The 27294-nt window shown below is 40.3% G+C and overlaps 3 protein-coding genes across 4 annotated transcripts in view; 2 read left to right on the top strand and 1 right to left on the bottom strand.

Moving 5' to 3' along the window:
• Positions 1–1128: 1128 nt before the first annotated feature.
• Positions 1129–13053, bottom strand: alkal1 (ALK and LTK ligand 1). 2 transcript variants are annotated; one of them, XM_023400021.2, is made up of 6 exons: positions 12259–13045; positions 11663–11944; positions 9229–9282; positions 8459–8542; positions 3538–3611; positions 1129–1669 (listed from the first exon to the last, which is right to left on the bottom strand). In XM_023400021.2, exons 2-5 carry the CDS (start codon positions 11931–11933, stop codon positions 3547–3549), a joined length of 474 nt encoding a protein of 157 aa, XP_023255789.1. In that variant the 5' UTR covers positions 11934–11944; positions 12259–13045; the 3' UTR covers positions 1129–1669; positions 3538–3546. The 2 variants fall into 2 exon arrangements, with proteins under 2 accessions (XP_023255789.1, XP_087028378.1); XM_087172252.1 differs by lacking the exon at positions 3538–3611 and having other exon boundaries at positions 12259–13053.
• A 702-nt stretch (positions 13054–13755) lies between these two features.
• On the top strand, positions 13756–20439 carry zgc:153738 (dynein regulatory complex subunit 11). Its single transcript, XM_023400022.2, has 19 exons — positions 13756–13766; positions 14647–14974; positions 15088–15207; positions 15383–15565; positions 15667–15738; positions 16014–16219; positions 16359–16443; positions 16534–16644; positions 16845–16920; positions 17046–17152; positions 17351–17437; positions 17518–17579; positions 17712–17794; positions 18153–18260; positions 18346–18545; positions 18796–18882; positions 18986–19163; positions 19271–19509; positions 19632–20439. The coding sequence occupies exons 1-19, from the start codon at positions 13756–13758 to the stop codon at positions 19743–19745; spliced, it is 2457 nt and encodes an 818-aa protein (XP_023255790.1). The 3' UTR covers positions 19746–20439.
• Positions 20440–23495: 3056 nt separating this feature from the next.
• Positions 23496–27294, top strand: part of obscna (obscurin, cytoskeletal calmodulin and titin-interacting RhoGEF a) — a 38879-nt gene continuing 35080 nt past the window's right edge. Inside the window, 8 exon segments of the mRNA XM_087172251.1 lie at positions 23496–23601; positions 23705–23971; positions 24731–24892; positions 25126–25230; positions 25315–25581; positions 25793–26062; positions 26531–26797; positions 26940–27203. Of these exon segments, the coding sequence (XP_087028377.1) occupies positions 23562–23601; positions 23705–23971; positions 24731–24892; positions 25126–25230; positions 25315–25581; positions 25793–26062; positions 26531–26797; positions 26940–27203 (1642 nt within the window). The 5' untranslated portion in view covers positions 23496–23561.

Here is a 27294-nt window from a genome sequence, read left to right as displayed (position 1 = left end):
AGCAGCTCTAATGCATCTAATCTACCATTAGAAAAGTTACTGTGAAGAATTGACAGCTCTGCTTGCTTTGATCTCTTCAAATTCTCATACATAGTGTTTGCTATTTTCCATTCACAAAGCCTAAAAGGCGAAATGCAAGATCTTTTGAGAGAAAATAAACACTTTTCTTGTCTGGCGCGAATACAAGACAAGCTGGATATAATGCTCGCTGTGTATCAGATTTCATCCAGTTTACTCAAACTTGTAACACGTGGGCTGAAGCACAAGATCTTTAATGCCAGGCACATTTCATCCATTGGATTTTAATGATCGGGAAAAAACTTGTTTTAACGTTGTGCTTCCTCAACTACATTTGTCAGCTGTTCAAGAAACTCTTGCCAAAGCAATTTAGTAAGCCTTCCCAAAGGCAAAAGGGTGCTTTCAAGAGGGAAATAAAACTAGGATTATCCACTTATATTAAAGTATTGCTATACAATTTAGACAATCTCCATAGAAAACTACAAACATTTAAAATGCTTTGCACATGTGATTACTTAAGGAGTTCCCCTAAGTGTTTACAGGTTCAAAGCAGCCTATATTCACTTCTGCTGAGCTTAAATTGCTCAACATTCTAACAAGTCCAAGAGTCTAAGATATTTGACAGCTATGACTGAGTATGTGATTGCCAGAGACAAACACAAAACTCTGCCAGAAATTTTGCAATGAACTGCCGTTAGAGGAGGGAAATCTGTAATGGTAACACCTGCTCAGAGGAGCACGGACATAGGAGACTACATCAGTGAGTGCTGAAAACTTAAACACATATGTTCAAGCCAGAGAGAGAAGAAAAATGTATTCCCTCTGCAGTAAGGTTGTAATGAAACAGTTTTCTCCAGGGCTTTTTAGAAATTTAAATGACTCTGAGCAGAAGTCTTTGTGTATTTTTTGCCCAATGCAGTGACGACTGGGCAGCTAAGTATGAATAGACCACACACACTTGGCAGTTTTTCAATAAGTAGTCCACTACCCTGAGTGCATTTGCAGTCACACCCATCATACCGCCTGCCTCTAAAGGGATCCATATCCAACTCCGAACCCTCTTTATATTTTTCCCTCTTTCCCCGTGTCTTCAATAATAGCAAAATATGCTGTGCTTCAATATTCTTTATTGTTCAGTACTGCAGTGCATTATCACCACTGTTGTCATTCCATATGTTCTCATTGTCAACAGTCACTCAAGTGCCAAATAAAATGTAATGAAGACAATTATGGAGCATGTAAAATCTTTCAGACCACCATCAGAATATAATATCAGCATAATAGCGAAGATGAAATAATATATGAGGAGGAAAAAAGAGAAAAGCTTCATCTCCTTAAAATATAACTTTTATAACCAAAATAATCAAATTTTTAATGATTGTGTAATTATTATATACATACCCTTTCAATAAATAGGTGTGTTTAATATTAAATTAATGTTTCCTTACAAATATATGGTACATACAGGTACATTAAAATAAAAAGCAAATCCATTCAAAAACAACAAGCAACGTCCGTCAGCATTTTCAGTAATGACAACAAGAACAACAAAAATAGAAACACTATAAACACAACAATGTTCATATGACTGCTGTGGATTTGAAGGCACTTCCTTGGCAACACATTGATCCCTCTTTCAATATTTTGGAACCTGAAAGGAAGTTACAAAAAAAAAAAAAAAAACTTGATTAGAGTTAAACAAGAGCAGTTTCTGTAATATAAAAAATTCTTCTGTCCAATATTGGCAAAGTCACATGTAGACATCTCAGCCTTTTTGACGAAGTCATGTTGTCAGCTTCTAAAGACAGTCATTACTTGCCTGCCATTACCGACATTCCACAATGTCATGTCTAAGCTCATTCAGAAATGCTCGGGATGACTAAATAATGAATCACTTAATATGCCTTCAAAAGTCCCTCGATTGTGATATGCATTCATCAGAATTCTTAGAACAGTGCGGAAAGGATCTTATTATCTGATTCACTTGAGAAACTGAATACCAGAGAATGTGTCAGCCTCTTCAATTTTCTAACCCTATGCCACAAAATAGCCACTTGTGTAGATGAGCTCTTTCGCAGCAATCACTTACCAGCTAAACCTAATTGCTTTGACTGAGAGCATATGCTTTTACCCTTGTTGGATTTAGGACTAGACGGCAGTGAACACATCAGAGCTGCTGTCATCGAAGATCACCTTAACAAAGGAATGACTATGACTGTCCAAAATTACTCCACTGACGATAGTCCAAGTTTTTCCTTTGTCTTGAAAGCAGCTATACTTAGCTTTGCTGAGTTTTATGGTTAGCGTAAGAAGCACAGAGAAGTTGTTTCTGGCAATAACAATTGGTCCATTAAAAAAACAGAAACAAAACACCATGATCTGTTTCTGTCCATTTTGATCAAGTTTTCTTCCTTTGCTCTGAGATCGTGCATTGCTTATTATGAAGTGCTTTGTTTTAGAAAGGCTATATGTGAGGATTCTCTGCCAAAAGCTAGCATAATACAGGTGATAGAGATACTGCAGGGCTGATATAGTAGATTAATCAATTAGTCAATCAAGAGAACTAAAGTCAACAACAATTTTAATAATCATTTGATCACTGAAGTATTTTTCTCTAGTTCAAGCTTCTCCAATGTCTTTCTCTTTTTTATATCATTATAAACTGAAGTTTTTCATTTTGAGCTGTTGGCCAGACTAAACAAAACATTTGAAGACTTCATCATGGGCCCTGGGAATCTGTGAAACAAAATGTTTTAATTTTCTGGAACTGATTAATCGTAAAAAATAATCAACAGACTGACCCATAATTAAAATAAGTTAGTTAGTTGCAGCCTTAAATAGTTACCATGGTTACATCTACAAATCACCAGACACGTTATTTCTCATAGTGCATTTTTTTCAATGAATGACCAAAGGGGATCAGCAGTAGGTGACTGAGCACACCGAGCATACAGTATTGTGCTGAACATGTAATACAGGGACAATAGGGGGACAAATACAGTAAGTAGTATCACTAGTTCTTCCCTTGTGATGTTCTTGCAGCAGGATGCAAAAGACACTTGTAATGTACATTTCTGGCATCATGAGTCCAGAGAAATTAATGTGTGAAATTAGTTTCTTTCGCTTCTCTGTCACTCTCTCAGTCTCCGGCATGTGATGAAACAGATTTGTGTGTAACTTCAGACAACCAGCACTAAGTGTTTCCGTGTGTCCAACACTAAGTAATACTATATTCTTAAAGGATACAAATTTCATACAGATGTACTACAGATACATTTCTGATTATACAAGCATCAGTTTTCTTCACTTGCACATCAGACACAAATTAGAATAAATCTGACCAAGAGCAACAAAGAAATTCCTCCACATCATGCTGACAGAAAATGTAATAAATTTATACATACAAAATTGACACATTGACATTGACACATTACATGGGGTTGACAAAGAATCAGAGTAATTGTGTATATACTGCAAACTGAAACCCCCTCCCAAAAAGAGAAAAACACTTTTACTTACATACAATATCTACGATTGCATGCAGAGTGGACTCATTGCTAATCGTGTTAGCAATCTTGCACATCTTTTGTAATCTGGAAAAAAAAAAGACAGCGGGAAAAAGGCCATTAACATGTTAACATCATAACACCCTTGTAATTAAAGCCCCAAAATCTACATCTCTCTGGGACTAACTTTTCAAGTTTTAAATTCTACTATGAGCTGTAATACAGTTCAGGTGTTTTTAAATGTTTTCAGTGTTTTCAAAATACTCATGTACATGCTGGACCTTATATACAACAATATTTACTAAATAGTATGTAACAGCTCTGCCACTATTCTAGTTTCTTCCTTGGTGTTTCTCTGTGTGTTTCCCTTTATTTCCCGTGAGTCTCCTCCTCCCTTTTGTCTTTCTGTGTGTGTGTGTGTGTGTGTGTGTGTGTGTGTGTGGGTGTGTGTGTGTGTGTGTGTGTGTGTGCATGGTTGTGGGCGCGGCTTCACCCGGCTGGCTCCTGGCTCCACTCTACACCTGTTGCTAATCATCTCATCACCTCACAGTTCAAGAACCCCGGTTCTCCTTCCATTCGTTGCCAGATTGTTATGTTGTAATATACTCTCAGCCATTGAGTCTTCTTCTAGTGTTTGTTGTGATGTAATTCGTGCTCAATTCTAACAAATAATTTCCTATGCTTAGGATTCCCATGCCAGCTTACAGCCGGCCTTTACCTCCCACCACCTCAGCTGCTCACTCTCAAGTTGCACACCTCCAGCCGGACACAACCATTCCCTGCTTTACCCTCCAGCCAGTCTTCTGCCTTCACCTGCTGCCTTCCCCCATATTTTTCCTTTAATTAAATCCACCTAATACTCTGTGTTTGCTTTAAGGTCCAAAAAATAACAAACCATCACAGAACAATCAGGCCACAATGGACAGAGATTAATTTAGCCAAACCCTGGCATCCCCGGAGGCGTTAGCCGGACAACATGATGAAGTTGTCCATGAAGTAGTGGACACTGCAGGCCTTACCTGCCAGCACATCACAACTCAGTGGCCAAATGGACCAAGTGACTACCCACTTCTTCTCCTATCCAGCTGTAGGTGCAGTAGCTTACTCCGCTGATTACCCCTCAACTCTTCCTGTGGCATCTCCTGTGCACCCCGCTCCAGCGCTGCTCTCCGAGAACCCTTCTTCCCAACCCCTGAACGTTACTCAGGAGCTTCTTCTCCAGTGGTCCCTGGTCTTCCAGCAGCATCCGACTACCCACTCTTCACCTCTAAGTCACGCATAGCTTTTATTCTAGGTCTATGTTCAGGGCAAGGCTTTAAGGCTTCTCAGTGGGCTGCAGCATTATGGGAAAGGGATTCCACTCTGTGCAATTCTCATGCCCAATTCCTAGCTGAGATGAGAAAAAATTTTGATCATCCTGGGGAAAGGAGGCAGCTAGCACATTACTTGCCCTACACCAGGGCACTAAATCAGTTGCAGAAAATCCCACTGAGTTCAGGATTTTGGCAGCAGAGTCTGCTCAGTAAAGATGAGATAGAATCTCTCATTTCCCTATCCATATGGTTACACAATCATCTCTGTGACAGCCCGTAAGTCTTCACCTCCCATTTTCAAGCTGATCTATCAGCCGCACCTCCACAGCTTTAGCCCCTCCATTTTGCATGCAGTTTAAAGGGTCTCTTCTGTGCCACCACAGTTCCATTTCCCTTCAAGTTCTGGCGGATTCAGGGGCAGATGACAATGTCATTGATTTCTCTTTTGTGGCCCAAGCTCAATTCTTCGTTGAGCCCCTTCCAGTCCCTAAAGACGTTAACGCCCAAGATGGTAAGCTATTGGCAAGCATCAGTCATGGTACAGTCCCTCTGAATCTCATACTGTCTGGAAATCATCATGAGTGTATTCAGTTATTTGTCATCTCCTCTCTCCATGCTCCATTAGTTTTAGCAATGCCTTGGCCCAAACTCCACAATCCCCACATAGACTGGTCAAAGCCGTCCCCCCCAAACAGAACCCTCAGACCTCTCAATGGTTCCCTCTGAATATCATGACTTAAGTGAAGTGCATACAGCCTCTCTCCACATAGACCCTGTGGCTGTGCCATAGATCTGCTCCCTGGCACCCCCCTAGCCACAAGTCATACAATTTCTCCTGGCCTGAAAAAGAAGCCACGGAAAAATACATTCATGAATCCCTAGCTGCTGGTATAATCCACCCATCTTGATCTCCTGTGGGAACTGGTTTCTTTTTTGTGGAGAAAAAAGACCACACTCTCTGCCCCTGTATAGATTTTCTGTGGCTTAAACAACAAAACAGTCAAAAACAAATGCCTTCTCCCTTTGATAGATTCTGCTTTAGAGCATCTCCATAGCGCCACTGTATTTTCAAAATTGTATCTACCAAACATCTACCACCTCATTTGCATTTGAGAAGAACACAAATAGAAAATGGCTTTCAACAACCACTTGGCCATTTTCAATATTTGGTCATGCCCTTTGGCCTCACCAATGCCCCAGCCGTGTTCCAAGCCATGGTCAATGATGTACTCCTTGCTAAACCACCTTATCTTTGTGTATCTGGACAACATCCTCATCTTCTCCCTTTTCCTGGAACATGGAGGGACACGTTCAACATGTCAGGTTAGTGCTCTGTCATCTCCTGGAAAACAAACGTTTTGTCAAAGTGGAAAAGTGTGAATTTCACGTGACCTCAGTAAGCTTTCTTGGTTTCTGGAAGGCTGTCTGCCGGGCTTTGGGGGCCATCACCAGTCTCTCCTCCAGTTACCATCTTCTCCTATGTCCGCCTGGTGGACTTGGCTCTTGGGGAGGTTTAATTTCACTTTGACCTATTGTCCAGGTTCATGTAACCAGATGCCCTCTCTTGCCAGTCCATTCCTGAGAATCCAAGCACTGGGCCTGAAACCATTCACTCACCTTCGTGTGTGGTAGCTGCTGCAACTTGGGAAATTAAGTCCCTTTTGCAGAAAGTGCAGCGCTCCCAGCCAAACCCAGGTAGCGTGTCACCTGTCTCAACTGTCTGTTTGTGCCCAATTCAGTCAGTTGTCAAGTGTTGCAGTAGGGACATTCCTCCAAAATCACCAGTCACCCCGGTTTTCATCGCACTTTGACTTTCATAAACAATGTAGCTGCCATGGGTTGAGTACACCCTCAACTCCCTCACCAGTGCTGCAACAGGTACATCCCCATTCATGGCCTCACTGGATATATATGATATATATATATGAAAAGAGGTTCGGTCTTCCCTTCTTCTGTCACCAAACCCCTGGACCTGAATACCAGGCCAAGTCAGAAGGTATGGCTTCGTTCCCATGACCTGCTCCTCCAGTCCAATAAGTTGGCTCCCTGTTACATTGGATCTTTTAAGATTGGCCTCAACCTCGGATGCTACTCTCATCCAGGATGGGCAAACCTGGGGCATCTGGGGGGTGGTGGGCTTTCACAGCTTCCCTTGTGTTTCCCAGTTATTCCCCTGTGTTCCTTCTCCCCTGTTCCATTCCATACCTGCTGCGAAAACTCCAGTCGGATAGAGCCATTCACCTTCCAACCAGTCTCTTGCCTTCACCTGCTACCTTCTCCCTTGTCCCTTACCATTCCTTTCATTAAAACCACCTAATACCTATTCTCTGCTTTAAGGACCAAAAATGACAAAATGTAACATAGTACTCAATATCCATGTTTATCCAGTGTCAGTGTCAAAGTGAGAGAGGAAAAAATGGAAAAGACATAAGAAGCAGTATTGATGTCAGAGATGTTGCAATGTATTCATTCCTGAGCATTTAAATAGGTAATGTTCCATAACGTGCTCTGCACGGCACATGACATACACAATTAATAATGTTTTCTAATATCATCAACAGTTAAATTACCATGATAAAATGAACCATAAATGTTGCGTTCAACAATTCTCTGCAGTCATCCTGAATCGCAGAGCAGATGACTGAATCCTGGCTGTGACACAGTTGTCATCTGTATTTGTCCATCATGTCTCCTGGCTTAAACCAAACTGCCTAGTGAATGTGGTGCTTCCTTAACTGCATCAGAGATACAGAAGGCAGCAGAAAAAAGAGGGGCCTCTGTCTCTGATTCACTCTGTCCAGTAAAGACAAGTCTAGTTAAACAGATATCCATCTGCAACAAATTAACATTGTCTGCAATAACTCTCCAATGTCTGCTTGATGTCATTTTCTTAATTCCCAAATGTAAACATCCCAGAGGGAAGGATCGATCCTTCAGTTTGCAAACTGAGGTTACAGCCCTGGGTGTTTCTGTATCAGCAGTTCCCAACACATACACATATTTCATATTCACACATATTTTTCTAATATTTGTTTTTTATTATGAAATACTGGCTAGTTTTACATCTTAATGATTCTAAAACAATCCATGAGGGGAACATCCCTCTTTGGTTTAACTGCTTGCAAATCACGGAAATATGCAACCTACAAGGCCAAAGGGTCAGAAATAGACTGTGATATGCCAAAGCAGTTATATGCCAACAGCTGCTCTTTTTTTATCAACTTAGAAGAAGCAATTATCAGAAGTTATCAGCTTAATACGCCACACTCATTAAATCCTATGTATTTGCTTATAGAACATCAATTTGCGATTCAAAATGCTTTTCTTTGATTGAAAGGAAGCTTAACGCCACTAAAAAGTATTCATGACTAAATATGCATCAATAAAAGTGTGGGAAAAACATCCTTAGTTATAATTTATTAAGAGTTTAGCACTTAAAAAGTTAAGCACTGGGTGTGGTTTAACCACATGTGATTGACAATGGCAAACAACCCACCAATGGTTCCACCAATCCTGATTTTTAGGGCCTTTAAAGCATAATATTCGTGATAATAAAGGATGACAGGTCAGACATTGAGCACATTATAAAAAGAGCAACAAGAGAGAAAAAGGCATACGTACATGCTGGTCTTGAGCAATCCCTTGTGTTGTGATAAAGTCTATGAAAGTGTGTTCTGCACTCCGACGAGAACTTGACTGGTCCTGCTTAATAGAAAAGGTCTCATCAGTCAAAATGAAAAAGATTTCAAAGGATACATCATTTCCTCTTTATCCAATCTGCTAGTATAACCACACTACAAGCACAGAGTATGTGAGTAAACAAGTGATAAAAAAGACAAGTCACAAAGTGAAAGTGAACAGCGTTCTATGGCAGACATGATTAGGGAGTCAGGGTTCAACTATCCTTAGTGAACAGAAGAAGTGAGTCTTCAATTATAATCACCTTAGAGTTTGTGCGCCAACATTTAAGCTTCCAGATTTTCACACCAATAATGAAGTCTACTCATAGGTCCTGAGACAAATAATCAGCTTAACCTTGCACTGCCTTCAACTTAATTCTGTCGGCCTCAGACCATGTGCTGTTTCTCTGCACTACAGCCCCACAGCTTAGCCAGGCAACCCTCTTCTGACCCACAGCATTGCCAGTATTTACAAAGCTTTCTATGCCTTAAACATACTGTATGCTGTCTTACAGGAACGAAAATAATTTTCTCAAAGGGGAAAAACATTAAACTTCCAGCCAAAAGTTACATGGGAAAAGTGCCAGAAATGCTCTAAAATATGTTTGCCGGATAAAAGAGTTTTGCAATGTCTGGAAAGGACAGCAGCAAAATAAAATCAAGGCTGAAACTTTGCAACCGTGATATTATACTTGATGTCAATTTTCTTACCTGTGAAATGCTGAATGAATTTGCCTTTCATGTTTACATCTCTAGGAACAATTTCTGGAAGAGAAGATCACTGTTAGCTTGTCAATCAACAATCATTTTCATCAGCTGTGCACTAGCACTTCTGCTTCACCTCTTTGCTTTTCTTACACTGGCCCAAGGTGATGAGCAGAAAGAAGTACTTCACTGCACTCACTGCATTTTTTGTGAACATAATTTCTAAATACAGCACTTTAAATGAACATTACTCATTGTGAATTGGTGTAATATATGTAGTGCTTCTATGATGTACCTACACCTTGACATTATTCTCTATGGAGATCTGGTGTCAGTGGAGGCATTTCTCCTGCATTCCTCTTGCACACAGGCAACACATGCAGCTGTCTGATAACACACTGACCATGCTAACAGGCTAAAGAGATTATTGTATGGGGGTTTAATGCTCATCAGAATAAGTCCATGCAACTAGTTACTGAGCTAACATTACATTAGCCCCCAGCCCCAGGAACATGCAATGCTGCAAATGAATTTAACTGCAGGAAGATGAAACAATTTTGCCAATTTCGAAAGCAATCACAGGAAGTTATTTTAAATGCTTTTAAAGTCACACAGTAAAGCCAAAACAAACCACCCTAGAGTATAAACACACCTATATTTTCATATATATATTTTTACTATAACAAAAAGAGTTATGGACATGTAAGAGTCGACTGTGCCATCAAGCCAAAACCCAGATGTGAAAAGTGACAAGGGCAGCCAGGATTACACAAGTCAGATAATGTGGTTTCACTACATAAGCTCTGTGTATTGTATTTCCTGGCCATTATTAAATGCATGACCACAACAATAAAATGTTAAAGTCTAAAACAGCCAGTTTGAAGCTTATTTCTTGTGGCATACATATGAAAAGAGAAACCGTAACAGATACAGACCTCTTTATGTTGTCTTGTCATAGCTGTCATTTTGATGACACAGCCATGGCTTTTTCAGGAAAAACACAGGGACAACTATAGGGTGAACGCATCAGTGGGTTCACAGATGTTTCTACCCCTTCCTCCTCATTGCATCTAAAGCATCTATCCTTGCGTGACCACGGATCTCTGGTAGTGTCACACGCACCAGTTGCTAATATGCTGCTTTTAATATCCTCAAAAAGATAAATTCCATCCAGTCAGTGGTCTGAGAAAGGTACTTTTCCAATTGCATAAGCTGCGGCTGAGACTTTGAGCTGCACGATGCCTGTTCAACAACTCTAAAACAAGATCTAATTGATAGTGATGGTTGAGAGAATCTGAAATTGCAGTACCCAACACATTATCGTCACTCGGCACTTAATAAACTCCTATTGCACATACCTATCCTGGACTGCACTCTGAGGTAACTTTATCTGTTGCTGCAATCAAAACAGCTACTATACATAAAAGGGTTTTCTGGATACCTTTTCTTTAATACAGTTTGACTTGGGCCAACCTTCTGTCTTGGATCTCAGATAATTGAAGAGATATGTATCAAAGATTTATTTAAATGGCTTAAATCTGGACATAATGTTTTATTTAAGCCAATAAGGGCAGAGCTACGCCGAGCACATCCTCAACCTCAGTACCATTTCAGGGAATGATTAATTGAAAATTAATTTTCGTGAGAATGATTACAGTCAAAAGCAGTGTTTGAGTAACAGTGACTGTGATACACCGCTGTAAGTTACATGGATGTGACATGGCACAGCCTTGCTCCATCTTGCAGAGATACTCATGATTGGCGATGATTTCTGGGTTTCTAGGATGCCATACTGTGTTGTATGCATGTGTGTATGTGTCTGTGTGTGTGTGTGTGTGTGTGTGTGTGTGTGTGTGTGTGTGTGTGTGTATGTGTGTGTGTGGAAGGGGGAGGGGGGCGGCATCATTCATCTTGAAGATTCCACAATGAATCATACTGAATGAATCATTCACAAGTTTGGTGTGACGGTGCTCCTCCTACATGAATTCAAAGCACCTATCCACGTTTCCCTTCATCAGTCAATCAGTTTGAGTGAGGGAGTGATGTGTTCAAAACACGTGGTGAAAAGATATCTATTAGAAATAGGAACACCAACGATGATAAATGTGGCATAACCTCTTTGTCCTCCACAGATTAAGCATACCTGCATTACATCTTATAAAAAATTGAGTTGGACATTTGAGGACAATAATATCTTGATACTCTACCCTGTCTTTTAAATATACTCTTGCCAAATACCATATATGAACAGGCAAACCTTATTTCATTTTCCATATTTCTTTAATTAACATGGATAAACTGAAGTTCCATTCAGCCAAACTAAATAAGGCTTCTAAATAAGATGTACAGCACAGGCCAGACCATTGACAGCTGTCTCCCACAGTAAAATGGGGATTATGCTTTCATCATCAGGACCTAAAAATAAATCTTATCAGCTTACCTATGAGTCTACTGTTATCCAGCCTTGGAACATAGAAAGGCTTTTCACGGGAGGAGAACTTCATGTCTTGGGCAGAAGTGAAGAGTCCACTGCTACAGCGCCTGGGGACGGGTTTGTCCCGTTGCTGGCTGTCTCTGATAACCTGTAAGATTAGATCCAAAAGGGTCCTTCTCTCTTTCTGCTTGACCTCCTTGCTGTCCATACATTGGCCCGAGGTGATGAGCAGAAAGAAGATTGTCAACAGTATATGCCATTTCCTCTCCACCTGCATGACTTCACTGTCTGAAAACATATGCAAATAAGTTTTGTTACTCAGGAGTTACATGATTTCTGTAAAGTCAAAAAAATCATCATATTTGTTTAATTCTAACGACCAAAAATATAACTGTACACTTTGATCATGCTTAACCTCAACAGATGTATCAGCATTACCATTTAAGATCCTTCACTTTCCCAAAATTGCTAAAAAGAAAAATCAATGACAGAGGTAACATACAGAGCTTCTAAAAGTGGACTTAATCACCACAAAATAGTCGCATTTCTTCTAGTTTAATACATGGGTAAAACCAATGCAGTTAATCTAACTTTAGACTTACTAGTTTGGGCGTTAAAGATGCTTATGTCCCGGAGAGTGGACACAGTTGTCTTGAGCAAATTCTTCCAGGCGTTGTCTGTAGTTCCGATCGGAGAGAGGGAGAACAGCCAGTAGATTCTGCTCACCACCTTCTTTCTTGAAATAATGCGTCCCTATTTATACGAGGAGCCACCTTCTTGAAGGTAATACAATCGATTTCGAGTGGGTGGTAAAGCAATGTTGACATCTTTGGTGCAATTTCTTCCAGTGGCATTCGTTCACTTTGGCATGCGCCCCTCCTTTACGCACACAATCATCACTGGTTGTAGTTTTTAATTGACTATTAAACTTCAGATATAAACGACCCTTTTCCAAACAGAGTAATGGTTTAACATTTAAGAGGGAGCCCAACTGAAATTTCCATTGAAAAAATAAACGACAAAGACCGTGGCGCGGCAGCGCGCAAGAAAGTAGTTTCCCAAATAGAGCAACTTGTTGGATGTTGAACGCAGAGAAGAGAAGAAACTGTGGGCCTGTAAGCTTCTAGCTGACCTGTCAGCGTGTCGATATTTTTGTTCACCGATGTCCAAGTCTTGTGACCGCATAAGCGCAGCAGAGAATGCGCCTCCAGAAGCAGCCATTCGGCTGTTTTCCACCCTTGAACAGAAGCCTATAATTGTGATAGAGCTTTTAAGAAATATGACACTTTAGGGTAGCCTACATTTCAAGATGCATCTCAAAGAGAGTCCAAAAAGTTACTGAATAGTTGGCTCAGCTGTCTGAATGATAAGTCACCCCTTTAAAGACAAACCAGCGTAATGTAAATTAGTGTAATTAATTAATGCAGTCTGCAGATTGGTTCGTATTTTCACCTGTAATTTGCAGTGGGGAATATGTTCTGCTACAGCTCACTTTATATCTGCCGAGATGTGGAGGAGGTTTTGCAGCAATACATTGCATTTGCACTTTGCATGCATCCCACTACGTTATGTTGTATATTAGACGAGAGCCGCATCTTTGCTAACATGAAGGGCGTCACCTGGTGGTGTCTCACTTGTTGTGCGGTGATGTGGGTCAGACTTGGGCCGTCAGAGACGTTGTGGGCCTTTTATTAAATAAAAGTGCACATTTTATCGTGCAATTTCTATTAAAAAAGAAAGTGGGGGTAAACCCAATAGGCGTAGGCTATTGTTAACGTTATTATTATTATTATTATTAGTAGTAGTAGTAGGAGGAGGAGGAGGAGGAGGAGGTAATATTTCATTAAAGTATAAGGGTAAAAACTGTTACATAGTCACATTGTGAGTGATTTCCACAAAAAATGTAAATTAAAAACAGGTGAGTAACTTCCGGAATCACTGTTGCTATGGAGACGGGCCGAGTATTGTTTCAACTTAGGAAAGCTGACCTCCTGTTCGACACACTGTGGCTTACTTTAGTTAAATTCAACTGTCTGCAACTTGTTTGGTTATTTGATAAGAGACATTGGAAGCATTTTCCCTTTTCCAGAGGCAGAGACATGTCGCAAAGGTAAACTTTCAAGGAGGCACTGCCGCTAATGTTGTACGGTCACCGGCTACCGTAGTTTACGTAAATTTAGCTAGTTAGCTGGTTTCATGCAAACAGCCCCGGCAACGTTTAAGCAAAGTTGTACTTTCAAACTGTGCGTAAAACATGAAAATATAGGCGAATAAAATAATACTAACATTTGAAAGCATTTCTGTAATGGCACACGAACGAGCAAAGCAATACAGGTAAATAAAGTGTTTGAAAGTCTATTTTTTCATACCTCATTTATGGCAGCAGGGTGGCAGAAGTGACTAACTATAGCAACAAGACTGACGCGTGATACTGTTACTGAATCGGTTTTTCCCTTATGTGTGGTCAATATAAGTGAATGGGGGCAAAAACTACAGCTCTACTTGTAAAAATGCAAATACTTGCAATTCTTGCAAAAATGTATTGCAACGTTTATCTGAAGTTTATATGAGGCTTTAGGAGTTTGAGGTAGACAAATCAAGTGGATAGCTTACAAAGTTACAGTTGTCTTTAAAGTACTAACTTCCCTCTTTTTGATGCTACCTCTTCATTGCAGATTAGCAAGGAAACAGTGTGGAATCTACCCTGTGGAAATTACCTAGAAAGATTGTAACTTTGGAAGATATCCATTTTATTTGACTAAGTACTGAAGCCTCATTTTGAATTTTTGAAGTAGAATGACTGTGGATTTTGTCCCCCATCACTTAGGGATCTCATAATGACCACTATGAGCAGGAGGAATAATTACAACAAGCAATACGTCTTTCAGTGTTAATATGGGCACATGACTATTGTTTCAGGACAGTCTTGGAAAAATTGTGTACAAAGACTGAGCACAAAAAGCACAACAAGATTGTTATTACATTTGCAGGGCATACAACGAGCTGTGGGCAGAGGCCCAGTTAGAGTTGAGCCGTCTGCTAACTGAGGAGCTGCCTGCTGAGCCACCTCATCCAGAAAAGGACAGGGTAGTGTTCTTCCAGCGTCTGGCCATGCTTTATGTGCGCTACATCCAAATCTTCAGACAGCTGGAGAAGGTCTATGACCAGGTGGTCCACCCTCAGAAGAGACAAGTAATTCGGGCGATGCTTGATGGTGTCATAGGCAGGGTGATAGAGCTGAAGAATGAAATGGTGGAAAAAGAGTTTTCAGAGTACCACTACATGGATGACGTCCTTCACGACTTAAAGCTCAGACCTGTGAGTTTCATTTTTCATAGTTATTAAACTGAATTGAAATTCTGAGATCTGAATAAAGTTTTCAGTAATGTCTCTTCATAAATCAACAGTTATTTTCATTGTTGTCACTTTAGGCAGACCTTGAGATCCCTATCCCTCTCTACTTCATCACTGAACGCAACAAAGAACTGCAAGAACGAAAGACTATGCTCACAGATATCCTTAAAATGGCGGAGGTTACTGAAAGCCCAGAAGTGAGTTGAAAAAGAGCTACGTTTTAGTTAAAGCCTGTATGTGTTACATATTTTGTATTGCATCAGGAAAACCAAAATAATAGTTATCATTCATTATTTGTTATACTTCATTCAACAATGACAAGTAAATGTTTTCAAATGTCATTTTATATACTTATTTTTATTGTACCTATAGCCTCTAATGGTCAAAGACATGAGTCAAGAGGAGGCCATTAAGATTATTCAAGTGGTGGAGAGGACCCGCCAAGGACGTTTGAGGGCAAAGTTGAATGAAGAGAGCAGAAATATGAACAAGATGTACAGGACCAAGGACTCTGGAACAGTTAGCATTGAGTCGGCTGCAGTCTGCATTCAGAAGGTTGTCTGCTATTACCATAGTAATATATGCACTTTTCTCTGCCTCTGTCTTTGCCATGTGTCAGTTTCATGCTGAAAGATTTGGTTAAATATGATTTGTAGGTGTGGAGGGGCTACATACAGCGGAAGAGGGCAAAGATTGCTCGAGATGAAGAAATGATTTTTCTAGGAATGGTGAGTTTCATCAATTTTGCTTATGGTCTGAAAAACTACATACTCTATATATACATATATATGTATATATGTATCTGTATTCTATCATTCTTTGTTTTGCTTGAGCTTAAGTTAAGACAGACTAGTATTTTTAAAAACTTGAAGCTGTATTGCCACATTTCCTTGTTTAATTTCAGAGTGAATCAATACTATTGACATTCCTGTCTTTTATTTTCTTTCTGAGACAATCAAAGATTTTTAACATATTCATTATGTTTTGGTCACTCCCATTTAAGGTCATGGATCCAAAATACCGGGTGCCATACCCTGCGGAAATCACTGCCCAGGCCAATCAAGCTTACACGCACATTAAACAGGAAGAGCATGAGGAAGACTACCAAAAGTCAATAGAAGCTGTCACAAAACAATTACGAGATGTGGAGGGTCATGACATGAGCAAGACAATGAAAGACCAAATTCGGCAGTGGTTCATTGAATGCCGGTAAGGTGGCACAGAGGGGGGGGTATGATTTTTGCTATAATAGTATAATATTTACACATTTAGTGACATTAATTATGTAATTAGTTCTCTCCTTTTTCCTGTGTGTGGGTATGTGTTTTTTTTTTTTTTTCTTAAACAGTGATGCTACCGGAACATTTCCAGACTACCCTGATGAAGAAGATGGTGGCTCAGCTATAATTTTTGCAGAAAAGACCCCTCAGCAGGTAAAGCCCTCAGTCAAAAGTATGGTTGCATATTTTTTCAGTAGTTTGCAGAAGGAGAATGCTGTTGGGTATACATTTTTTTTTTTTCAGTTAATGGAAGAAATTGCTGAAAAGGAAGAGGTGGATTCGAGCAACAAACCAAAAGGGAAGGAGGAAAAGAAGGAAAAGGGGAAAAAAGACAAGGGGAAAGATGAAGAAGAAGTAAGGCCTCAATGTTATTAAATACATTTTTATTTATTTGATAGAACATTGAGTAACTTCTGGTGTTATCAGCCTTTTTTAGATGGATAAAAGTATTTAACAAGAGGGATTTCAACCCAACTCTTGCTGGCTGTTTCACTCCTTTGCATTGCACATTCAGTGAACCAAAATAACTTTTGAACTTGAATTTGGAACCACAGGAAGAGGAGGCAGGGTTGAAGATGCTTCCTTCAGCTTTTCTGTCAGACTTGGAAGTGGGAAACAAAACCTATACAGGTATGTTTAAATCAAAAACAGGTGAAGATATCCTGTGGTTAATACCACTTTGAGGGTATGTTGTTTAAGTAGGTGGCCATTAATCATTCCTGATAAGGCCTGAAGTGAATGTTTGTCATCCTCAGATGTTTGGAAAACCCGCAATGAATCTAAAAATTTCAGCCAGAGGCACGAGGTGGAACTGATCAAAGAAGAAAAGAGGAAAGTCATTGAGACAGAGATTCGATTGCAGGTGATGCTGACCACAGAATACTAAAGCAAAAAGCCAGTACTGTCATTTTTACAGACTGATAAAACTGCAGGGTGGTGCTTGCAAGTTGGGGTTACACTGTTTTGTGTTTGGCCAATTCAGTGTCCCAGACACTGGTGTTTAAAAGTGATAACAGCACCACTTGTTGTTGCACTCAGTGGTCTGTTCTTCTTATATCAGGTAGATGAGCAGATGAGACAAGAGCTGGCTGACTGGAAGCTAGCTGTGGATAAAGACAAGGGTGGTAAAACCAAAGGAAATGCAAAGGTACTAAAGTGAAAGACAATGGTCACAGTTTACATTGATTTCCTTGAGCTGTTTCCTGATAATGTTCTTTTACTCCACAGAAAAAGAAAGGATCTAAGAGTGGAAAGAAGAAGAAAAAGGAGAAAGATCTGACAGCTGATAGGTGAGGTCTCACAGAGCCTATACCTGATGAACTTAATGAAGTATATGGTTTTCTGTACAGAATTGAATTGGATAAATTGGATAAATTAGTAAATACGAGAAAATGATTACATCCTTCATTCACATCTACTAGGACTCTTGAGTCTCTCTGTCAGGAGCTGGTGGAACAGGGCTTGTTGAAAAAGGCAAATAATGTTGGCCTGCAGGATTACTTGGGTAAGACTTTGTATATTATTTGTGTAGACTGGTGTGTCATCTTTCAGAGGTTTTTTTGTCCTGTCTTTTGTCTCTTATGATCATAATTGTATGTGAGATTTTAATGTGACTACAATCGATGCAATGACACAATACAGAACTCTTACTTTGTATAGTCCAGGTAAATTATGTAGTGGCATGCTGCCCTCTTCTGGTTGGTGACTGCCAAAGCACTATGATCACAATGAACAATTCCAAATGAGCACAGTAATCTTTGTGGTCAGATGCAGATTTTGAAGTTCTTTCTTGGAGTTTTTGCAGTGATTAACTGTGCAGATGAATAACTACTGGTGTAATAGTTGTTCCCTCCTGTTCCTAGGCGACTATAGCTACCTTGGGACAACACTGAGGCAAAATGACATTGAGCCCATGCCTTCACTGTCAGATGTGCGACAAGTCTTATCTCTATATGCAATCTTACCATTAGGTATGAAAGTTATTCACTTTATATTTAGAATAAATATAGCTAAATATGGTTTGCAGTTTGGATATAAGATGTGTGTTATTTGCAGGCTCTCAGGTGGTACACGAGAATGCTCCTCTGATAAAGGCCATCCTGCTGACAGGACCGGGAGGTGTAGGTAAGAAGATGTTGGTCCATGCAATCTGCCACGAGACAGGTGCCAACCTGTTCGATCTGTCACCTCTGAACACGGCAGGAAAGTACCCAGGCAAGAGTGGCCTCGCCATGATGCTTCACATTGTCTTTAAGGTGAGACACTGATTTTCAAAAGAATCCAGTGCCATTGCCATCGAGCAAGTTTGTAATGTAAGTCTATATGTGTAAAGGTTAACATCATTAGAGATCTCCCACCATTCTATATGGTATGCAGGGCAGTATGATGTCATGTAATACCCAGCAATGCTGGTTAAGTTTAAAATATGGTGATTTTAGCATAAAATCATTATATTTTGACTCGTCCAGAAAGTAATAATGCTGTTCCTCAATCATCTTCACACAGGTTGCGAGACTGCTGCAGCCTTCAGTAATATGGATTGGAGATGCAGAGAAAATGTTTTATAAGAAAGTTCCCAAGGAAGAAAAAGAGGTACTCCTGAGCATCATGAACACTGGGTAGCATCATTATGTTGTACTAATTTTTCAGTTATTTAGTCACATGGTGATTATAACTGTTTTTTGTGTGTAAACAGTTAGATCCTAAGCGGTTGAAGAAAGATTTGCCCAAGTCCCTTAAGTTGATCAAAGGGGAAGATCGTGTTCTGATAGTAGGAACAACTAAAGACCCTCTTAGTGCTGATATTAAGTCACTGTGCAAAATGTACAGCAAAATCATCCTCATCCCAAGACCTGACTACGGCTCAAGATACAGTAAGAAAAGAGTACAATAGGAGAGAAATTTTAGTATTGAAATTTATGTTTGTGGTCTTTATTAAGTAGTTATGAAAAGTGACTCCTCTGACTGTGTTTGCCTTCAGTCTTGTGGAAGCAACTGATTCAAAAGAAGGGAGGTGAGGTAACCAAGGTCCTGGACCTCAGCTCTCTTGCCAAGATTTCTGATGGCTACACTCCAGGTCACATGGTCCAGGTGGTCCAGAGCGTTGTCACGAAGCGTCGCATCCTTCAGCAGGCTAACAGACCCCTGACTGCTGCTGAGTTTGTTGCTCCTTTAGCCAAGTTTGACCCTGTGTTTCAGGAAGAGGAAGAAGCCCTTAAAGTAAATTGGATATTTCATATTTAATTTATTCATCATTACATTTTCATCACTGTGATTGTTTATCTGTCAGTCTATTTTAATGTAAACATGCTTGTTTATACTTCTTCCTTGCATGTCACCAGAACTGGTATGCAAAGACCCCCCTGGGAAAGAAGAGAATTAAGGCTGCCACGGGAAAGGAAGAAGAAGAAGCCCCGGTTAAAGGCAAAGATGCAAAGAAGAAAGGGAAAAAATAGTTTGTCACCCTTTTTTAATCGCAGCTGAATGTAGTTAAATATTTATTGAAGCTCGAATGAGAATTAGCTGATGAAGACAACACTGTCCCACTCCCTACAAAATAAATACAAAATTGAATAAAAAGTGAGTTTTCCAACACCATGAGAGCAGGGTTTAAGGATGCAGTGAAACGCCTGTTCATGTTGTAATGGTAGATAATATGATGTAAAGGTGATAAAATCTTCTTTGTACTATTACTAAAACTTAGTTTAAGGAGACAGAACACCACAGCTCACATCCTACGAATAGGATTTTGTACATTCATATGGGAAGGTGCTAACATCTGTCTTGTAATCAAATTAAGAGTTCCTCTAATGAGAACATAAATAGTCATTATATTTGTGTTGTCACTTATTGAATGTCAGCATTGTGTACTATCTCTATCGTATATTTTATGTGATGCTTTAAAAATTGTCCTAACTACTTCCTGCATGTGATTACATATATGTTTGGAGTGGATCTACTGGTTGACTGATCCTTATGAAATATTTACCTCAGTAACATAACCCACCAAAGGCGCTCATATGCCTCCAACCAAACTACATACTTTATAAGAATGTGATCTAAAATAAATGAAGTGGCATGGCTCTGGAGGACAAACTCCTATGGCTATAGTTATCAGACCCAAGGCCACGCTGTAATTAGACATGCCAAGATTGTCTGTTTTATTTGCTTCATTCAAGGGCATCCAATGTTTTTGCTGTATGGCTATAGCTGCCTGGCTATGACACTTGGTTGTGAGTACCACATTTGGGATGTTGCTGACAGAAATAAAACTACCATCATGTTCTTATACCCAACAGCGGGGTGAAGTGTTTTTGTGGGTCACCTAGTCTGGGCCCATTATTAAATGACTACTGTAGGTGCAAGTTTGTGATTTAATATACAGTATGTGTATATTATTATATTCCTGTATTCCTTCATTATGACCGCTGTCAGGTGAAGAGACTCTGGACCAGAAGAAATGTGACACACAGGAGGGGGAGTGTTTCCATACATGGATTCAGGGGCTTAGGTGGAGTGTTCAGCTGTTTTGTCAAGTTCTAAATTCACTCAACACATCCTCACATTGCCTTGGTTCTTTTAACATTACTCTATTTTTAGCCTATGTGCACCATCAATAGGATGCTGCACACGTGAAGGCCCACATTTCAAGATGTCATGTTGATCTGCTCGCTGACTTCAATGTCGCAGGACATGATTTGGGGCCTTCTTCATCTTTCGAAGAGTATAGCATCCTGTTTAGAAATCAGCATCAAAAAACCATAGAATGCCCTGAATTTTAACCCAGTAAGATACAAAGTGTTCTGCTGGGGGTACATAAAAATACCAAAAAGTCTATATGTGTATTTAAACTCACTTTTTATTCTGTCATACTCAAATGGCGGACAAAACTGTTAAAAGCTTTGTAATGTATGGGCTGCTGGAGACTTGAAAAGAGAGACTGGTTTGCTTCTGTGGGCCACCATTCCCTATTCAGTGACGACAAGTTGTTTTGTGTGCCCTAGCAGGACTGCATAGAGATTATCCTGTTGATAGAGTTTCACTGGACTTAGGAGTGCTCAGTGGCACATGGAGCTGTCTATCAAACTGAGATGAACACAACGCTGGGCAGTGCTGGCTTTGTTCCGTCGGGATGGCTGGATGAGGGAACCCCACAAACTGAACACCTTAGTCCATCATATCTTGGAGAAGGAGGAGCTAGAGGAAGGTTGATTGGCATTAACCAGTTCTGTAGGTGAATGGACATTTGCACTGCATGGCTGCTATATTTTTCTGAATGGGTTTTGTGCTTTTCAGTTTGATCTCTCAGGGCTTGGTTTTATACAGTGGTCAACCACAATGCCAATTTTTCTATTTAATATATACAGTATATGTTTAAGGACAGGTACATATGTAAGGGCTTTCATGTGTAGACTCACTAGTGATGACCTGCTGAAATAGGAGCTTAATATCGCTTAATCTTTTGTGACCTTTTCAACTGTGGCAGTGGTGGAAACTCCCTGTGGAGATCCATGGACTTTGATCTCTCTGACCTGAGGTTTAGGACACTGACAGATATGGGTCAGTATTGTAAAGAGCATGTGATAAAACTGCATCAATCGTATACTAGTAGAATGTTCAATTTTTATTGGAAGCGATCGCAGTGTGAGCAACCTGGTACAAAAAAAAAGGGTAGTGAGTTTGATTGTATGTAAAACAACACTTTCATCTGCAGACGGTACAAGTTATATAGACCACTGACCTACATCATCATGCCACATGAAGGTAACTTAAACTTTCACTGACAGACGCTTTCAACTAATTTGCACTTGTGTCTCACTCAAGGTAACCATCAACCACACTAAGCCCATTGTATACATTTTGATTGTTTTCGATGGTTCCATTGATGGTGGGCATGAGTTGCCTCACACAATTAAAGCCAAAGCTATCTTTGCGCTCATACTGACAGAAGGCTATTTTGGAGGTTAGTATGTGGGGAGAGATATGTCAGCTGTTCAGCACTACGCTCCATCACAGCAAAAAAAAAAAAGAAAGCGCTATAGGCTGTCTGCTTTGGGGACTGGGATGCAGTTTGCAGACCTCGGCATGTTCTTCTTTGGCTGAACGATTGTTGTTAATCTTAAAGGCTTTGTGAAAAACAAGACAAGACCTGGACAGATCGGTTGCCATGGTGGATGTTTTATCCACTTGTTTTTAGGTGAAGGGCATTGGTGCAACAAGAGAATATGCAAGGATATTTTCTTTCTAGAGTGGGTACATCAAGTGATCTGGTATGTTCTGGTTTTATTTTGGTAGTGTATCTCTTCATTATTTGTTATTATTATTATTTGGCTTGTTTGCATACTTTAATAGCACCAAAGGGAAGTCACTATTGAACATAGTGTTAATGGAAGTTTTTGATAAGTTGAGTCTTATATTGCACAATTATATTAGGAAATGTCTTATGAAAGGTTAAAGTCTTAATAGGTAAATACAGTATTTCACAATCACCAAGGTATTTTTTTTTATTTTCATAGTATCTAATCATTTATATGGCATCTTGAAGAAGATATCACCTCATATTAGGCCTCTAGAGGTAGTTTAGATAATTCTTTGCAAATTTAGTGTCACTGTGTGATGCATTATGAAATATCATTTTAGTTGGCAAATAATGAGAGAGTGTTTTATCATCTCAATCATATCGATCAGTTTAGTAATTGGCAGTTCTCATTGCCCTCTTATTTTTTTTAAGACTTCCCTTTTCTCTGAGTTCAGTGCATGCAGCGTGATAGAGGAGGCATCACAGCTGAGTCTATATTGGTGGTGCTGAGCTCAGCCAAGTGAGGTGACAGAGATTACTTTGCTCTTCATTACTGAGGAGGACTGGCACGGGATCAACCATATGAGAGCGTAGTCATTTGTATCCATTTTGATTGGCCTTTTGGAAGTAATCATTTATATCATTATTAGCATGAGAAGAATTTGTTTGTCATTTGAAACATAGTTGTACTCATAACAAATACAGGGTATACATTGCAACAGGTTATTTACTAAACTCTATCTACAGAGTTTCCCTGAAAAAAGCTGAATGTCAGTGTCAATGTGAATGAGCTGTGAATGAGTTGGTGAAAGCTTCATGGTAGGACAGAATATTCTTTATTATAGTGGTAAGATGGATTATGAGACATTACCTGATATGTATTTTTTTAATCATATTGCAGTTCTAGCCCTTCTGTGATTTCTGTGGTAAAAAGCAAAGATTCCCAAATCACACTGAGAGAAGAGCAGGAGACATGGGAGACAACAAACCTGGAGGAATAATAGCGGCAGCAAGTAAGTGCTCCTCAAATACACAGCTGTACCTTTCAGTGTGGTTCTTTCAGTGTGAGTGAGAAGATTTCAGATCTCTGATATTGTGTGTGTGTTTGTTTGCCAGAGAACCGGCTGCAGGTGGTGAGGGGTCTGGAGGATGTGGAGGTGCCTGAGTGTGAGAGCTGCACCTTTGAGGTGACCCTGAACTTGGCCTACATCGAGGGTGTGTGGACCAGGGATGGGATGCAACTCAAGTCTAAGCCCAACTGTCGCATCAGCATGCATGGGAAGAAACACTCCCTCATATTGAACAGGGTGGCTCTAGGAGACGCTGGCCAGTTCTCTTTTCAGGCTAATGGCATTCAGACCGCAGGTCGACTCAGTGTTAGAGGTAAGGTAACACAATAGAATGAACTACTTCCAATGTCAAGTCAAGACATGACCAAGGTCTAAACATTTAAATGATGGGACAGCCTCATAAGTATGTCGGATCATACCACATACAGCCCAATACACCTAAAATACGTAATTCTTTTTTTCTTCTAAAAAGATTTATTAATGTATACAATTATAAATGAACAAATAAATAAGTCTGTAAATAAGTCACAAGGCTAGTGGCAGACCACCCACCCACCCACATATATCCACAGCTATTGGATTGATTTCTCAATAGTTCGCATAGACATTCATGGTTTCCGGACGATGTATTCTAATGAATTGTAATAGCTTTGATCCACCTGACTTGTCATCTAGCACCATCATCAGGTCAGAATTTCAATCTGTCCACTAGTTAAGTGTATGAACCTGCATAACTAATGACATCCCCGTCACCCTGTACTTTGCACTTAGTGCTAATTGAGAAATGTTAGCATACTAATATGTTAAACTAAGATGGTGAACATGGTAGATATTATAGCTGCTAAACATTGATTATCATTGTGAGCATGTTAGCATTATGATGTAAGCATTCAGCTCAAAACATCACTGCACCTAAATACAGTATCACATATCCACCAACACTGTAGACTAGACTTGTTTTAACAGTTAACACTTTCAGTCGTTTTGAACCGCAACATTAGAGTAAATGAACAAGCAACACTCAAACACTTGCTGAAAAGTTTATGGGCATGGTTTGGGTATCTTCTGCCAGCTAGGGACATCCATATAATGAAGGAGCTGGAGGACTTAGACACAATGGAGCGGCAACCTGTGACCTTCCTGTGTGAGGTCAACCAGGTGGATGTGGATGGTCGGTGGTACAGAGATGACTGCAGGATCCGACCTGGGGACAACATCAAGATCAGACACCAGGGCAAGTGATCAACCACATGGTCTTTAGAGAAACTAACGGCCCAATGATATAAAATCCTCCCCAATGCTTGCGTCATAGTAGGCCTACGTTCAACTTTGCAAAGAAGCTGTGTTTGAGTGAGCATAGTGGTTGTAATAGGGAGTTCCTAGGTGTAAATATATAATAAATAAATAAAAACCTGGGTAAATACAAAACATAAAGATAATAAACATTTCGCTTTGATCTGATTGCAGGTAAAACTCACACCCTGCTCTTCAGGTCAGTCAGGCCAGAACATGCTGGAGAGATCAGATTCACTGCAGAGCGTGTCTCATCCTATGCAACTCTCACAGTACAAGGTGAGCCACCAGACTGTTCATATCACAATATAACAAGAATTTATGCAGGAAATGATGCCTGTCCTTATTTCTTCTCCTCTTCAGAGCTCCCAGTCCAAATTGTGCGTCCTCTGAAGGTCAAGATAGCCATGTATCACCACCGGGGTCTACTGGAGTGCCAGGTGTCACGGCCTAATGCACAGGTCAGGTGGTACAAGAACAGGAAGGAGCTCCTGCCTAGTACGAAGTACCAAGTCATCAGCCAAGATGTGTACAGGCAGCTGACCATCGATAATGTCTGCTCCTCAGATGAGGACACCTACACCTGTGATGCAGGAGATGACAAAACCTCATGTCAGCTCCTGGTAGAGGGTGAGATACCTGTTTTCATAGCAGTCACAATGTCAAGTTGATGGCCAACCGTATGCTTTGCATTCATGTAGCTACACTTTTACAATACTTAACCAAATAGTTGATGCACATATGCACATGTGTAAACTATAGAGTCAGAAGACGTTATTTGAATGCTAACAGGCAGGAGTTGCGTCAGTGGTGGTAATGTGTATTATGGCTGTACATGCAGAGCAGGCTATCAGCATAGTGCGGGGGATGAGCGCAGTGGAGGTGATGGAGCCAGAGCCAGCACTGTTCCACGTGGAGACCAGCCTGAAGTCAGGGAGGCCTCCGAAGTGGACCCTGAACGGTGAGGTGCTGGAGCAATGTGCAGCGGTGAACATCGACAGGGAGGGCACCCTCCACAGTCTCTGTCTCACCTCCACTGAAAGCTCAATGTCCGGTCCTGTGCTCTTTGTAGCTGGAAAGAGTCGCTCCACCGCTCAGCTCACTGTGAAAGGTGAGTATCGAAATGTTCTTAATCTTAATCTAAAAAAATGAAAATGAAATATCATATAGTGTTTAGAGTATTATTTTGTCTAGCCTACCACAACCACATCCTTCACATATCTTTGCACTGACTTAGCAGTTATCAGCAGTTGTTGTTATTTATTCATATACTGTAGCTAGGAATTACTAGCTCTGCCACAGGAAGATGGAGCATACATGGAGAAAGAAATTAAATTATAATAATATAGTAATACAAAAAGAAGTAATTTTGTTGTCAGACTGAATTTTCATCTCAAAAGAGCATTTCTGAAAACAGGCATTGAACTGTAAGTACCTACTCTGCGTCTTTGCCCTACAAGGGACTGGGAACCTTTCCTGTTTAATGTTTTATCAGTGCTAAGAGGTACTGTAAAGTGAATGAATGTGGACATTTTTAGGAATGTCTCTTTAAGCACTCTTTACATATTTTCCCCTGCAGAGCGACCTCTTCAGGTTCTTCACCACTTGGATAATGTGGAGGCGAAGGAGAACAGCTCTGTGACTCTGAGCTGTCAGTTTGCCCCTTCTCCCAGGGTGGTACGGTGGTTTAAAGGTCGAACTGCTCTGAAGACTTCGAACAAGTACAGCATGAAAAGAGAGGGGAAACGAGCAGGGCTGACCATTCATGGCTTGACAGCGATGGATTCAGGACAGTACCGCTGCATGGCTGGAGGTTCACAGAGCACAGCACATGTTAAGGTAGAAGGTAGGTTAAACATGATTTGGGAAAACTGGGTTATAAGGTGCTATATGGTACTGTTCAATATATTCAGATTTTTATCATACTGCTTTCTTTACGTTAGTTCAGTTAATTTCTTTATATAATCACTTGTGTCTTTGTTTTGTAGTACGAACACTTAAGTTGGTCAAACACCTTGAGCCGGTGGAAATTGAGGAGGATGGAGTCGCCACTTTCTCATGTGAGCTCAACTATGTGGTCGCCAACGTGGAGTGGATTCTCAACAATGTCCGCCTCTATTCCAACGCCATCAACAGGATCCAGCACATGGGCACAATGCACAGCCTTATAATCAAGAAGCTGCGGCCACAGGAGAGCAGGGTCACATTCAAAGCAGGCCTTCTCTCTGAGACTACAACCTTAAAGGTCAAAGGTCAGCCATAGCAATAACTGAAGTGCATGAGAGGTTTTTTTTTTTTTTTTTGTTAATTTCTGAGAAACATGTGAACACCGTTAATGAAATG

This window comes from Seriola lalandi, unplaced genomic scaffold (assembly GCF_002814215.2).
Source record: "Seriola lalandi dorsalis isolate HSWRI2012SDOR001 ecotype SW California unplaced genomic scaffold, Sedor1 jcf7180002052130, whole genome shotgun sequence".
Taxonomy (NCBI): domain Eukaryota; kingdom Metazoa; phylum Chordata; class Actinopteri; order Carangiformes; family Carangidae; genus Seriola; species Seriola lalandi.
The sequence above is the reverse complement of the archived record's forward strand: the minus strand, read 5'-3'. Positions and strand labels throughout refer to the sequence as shown.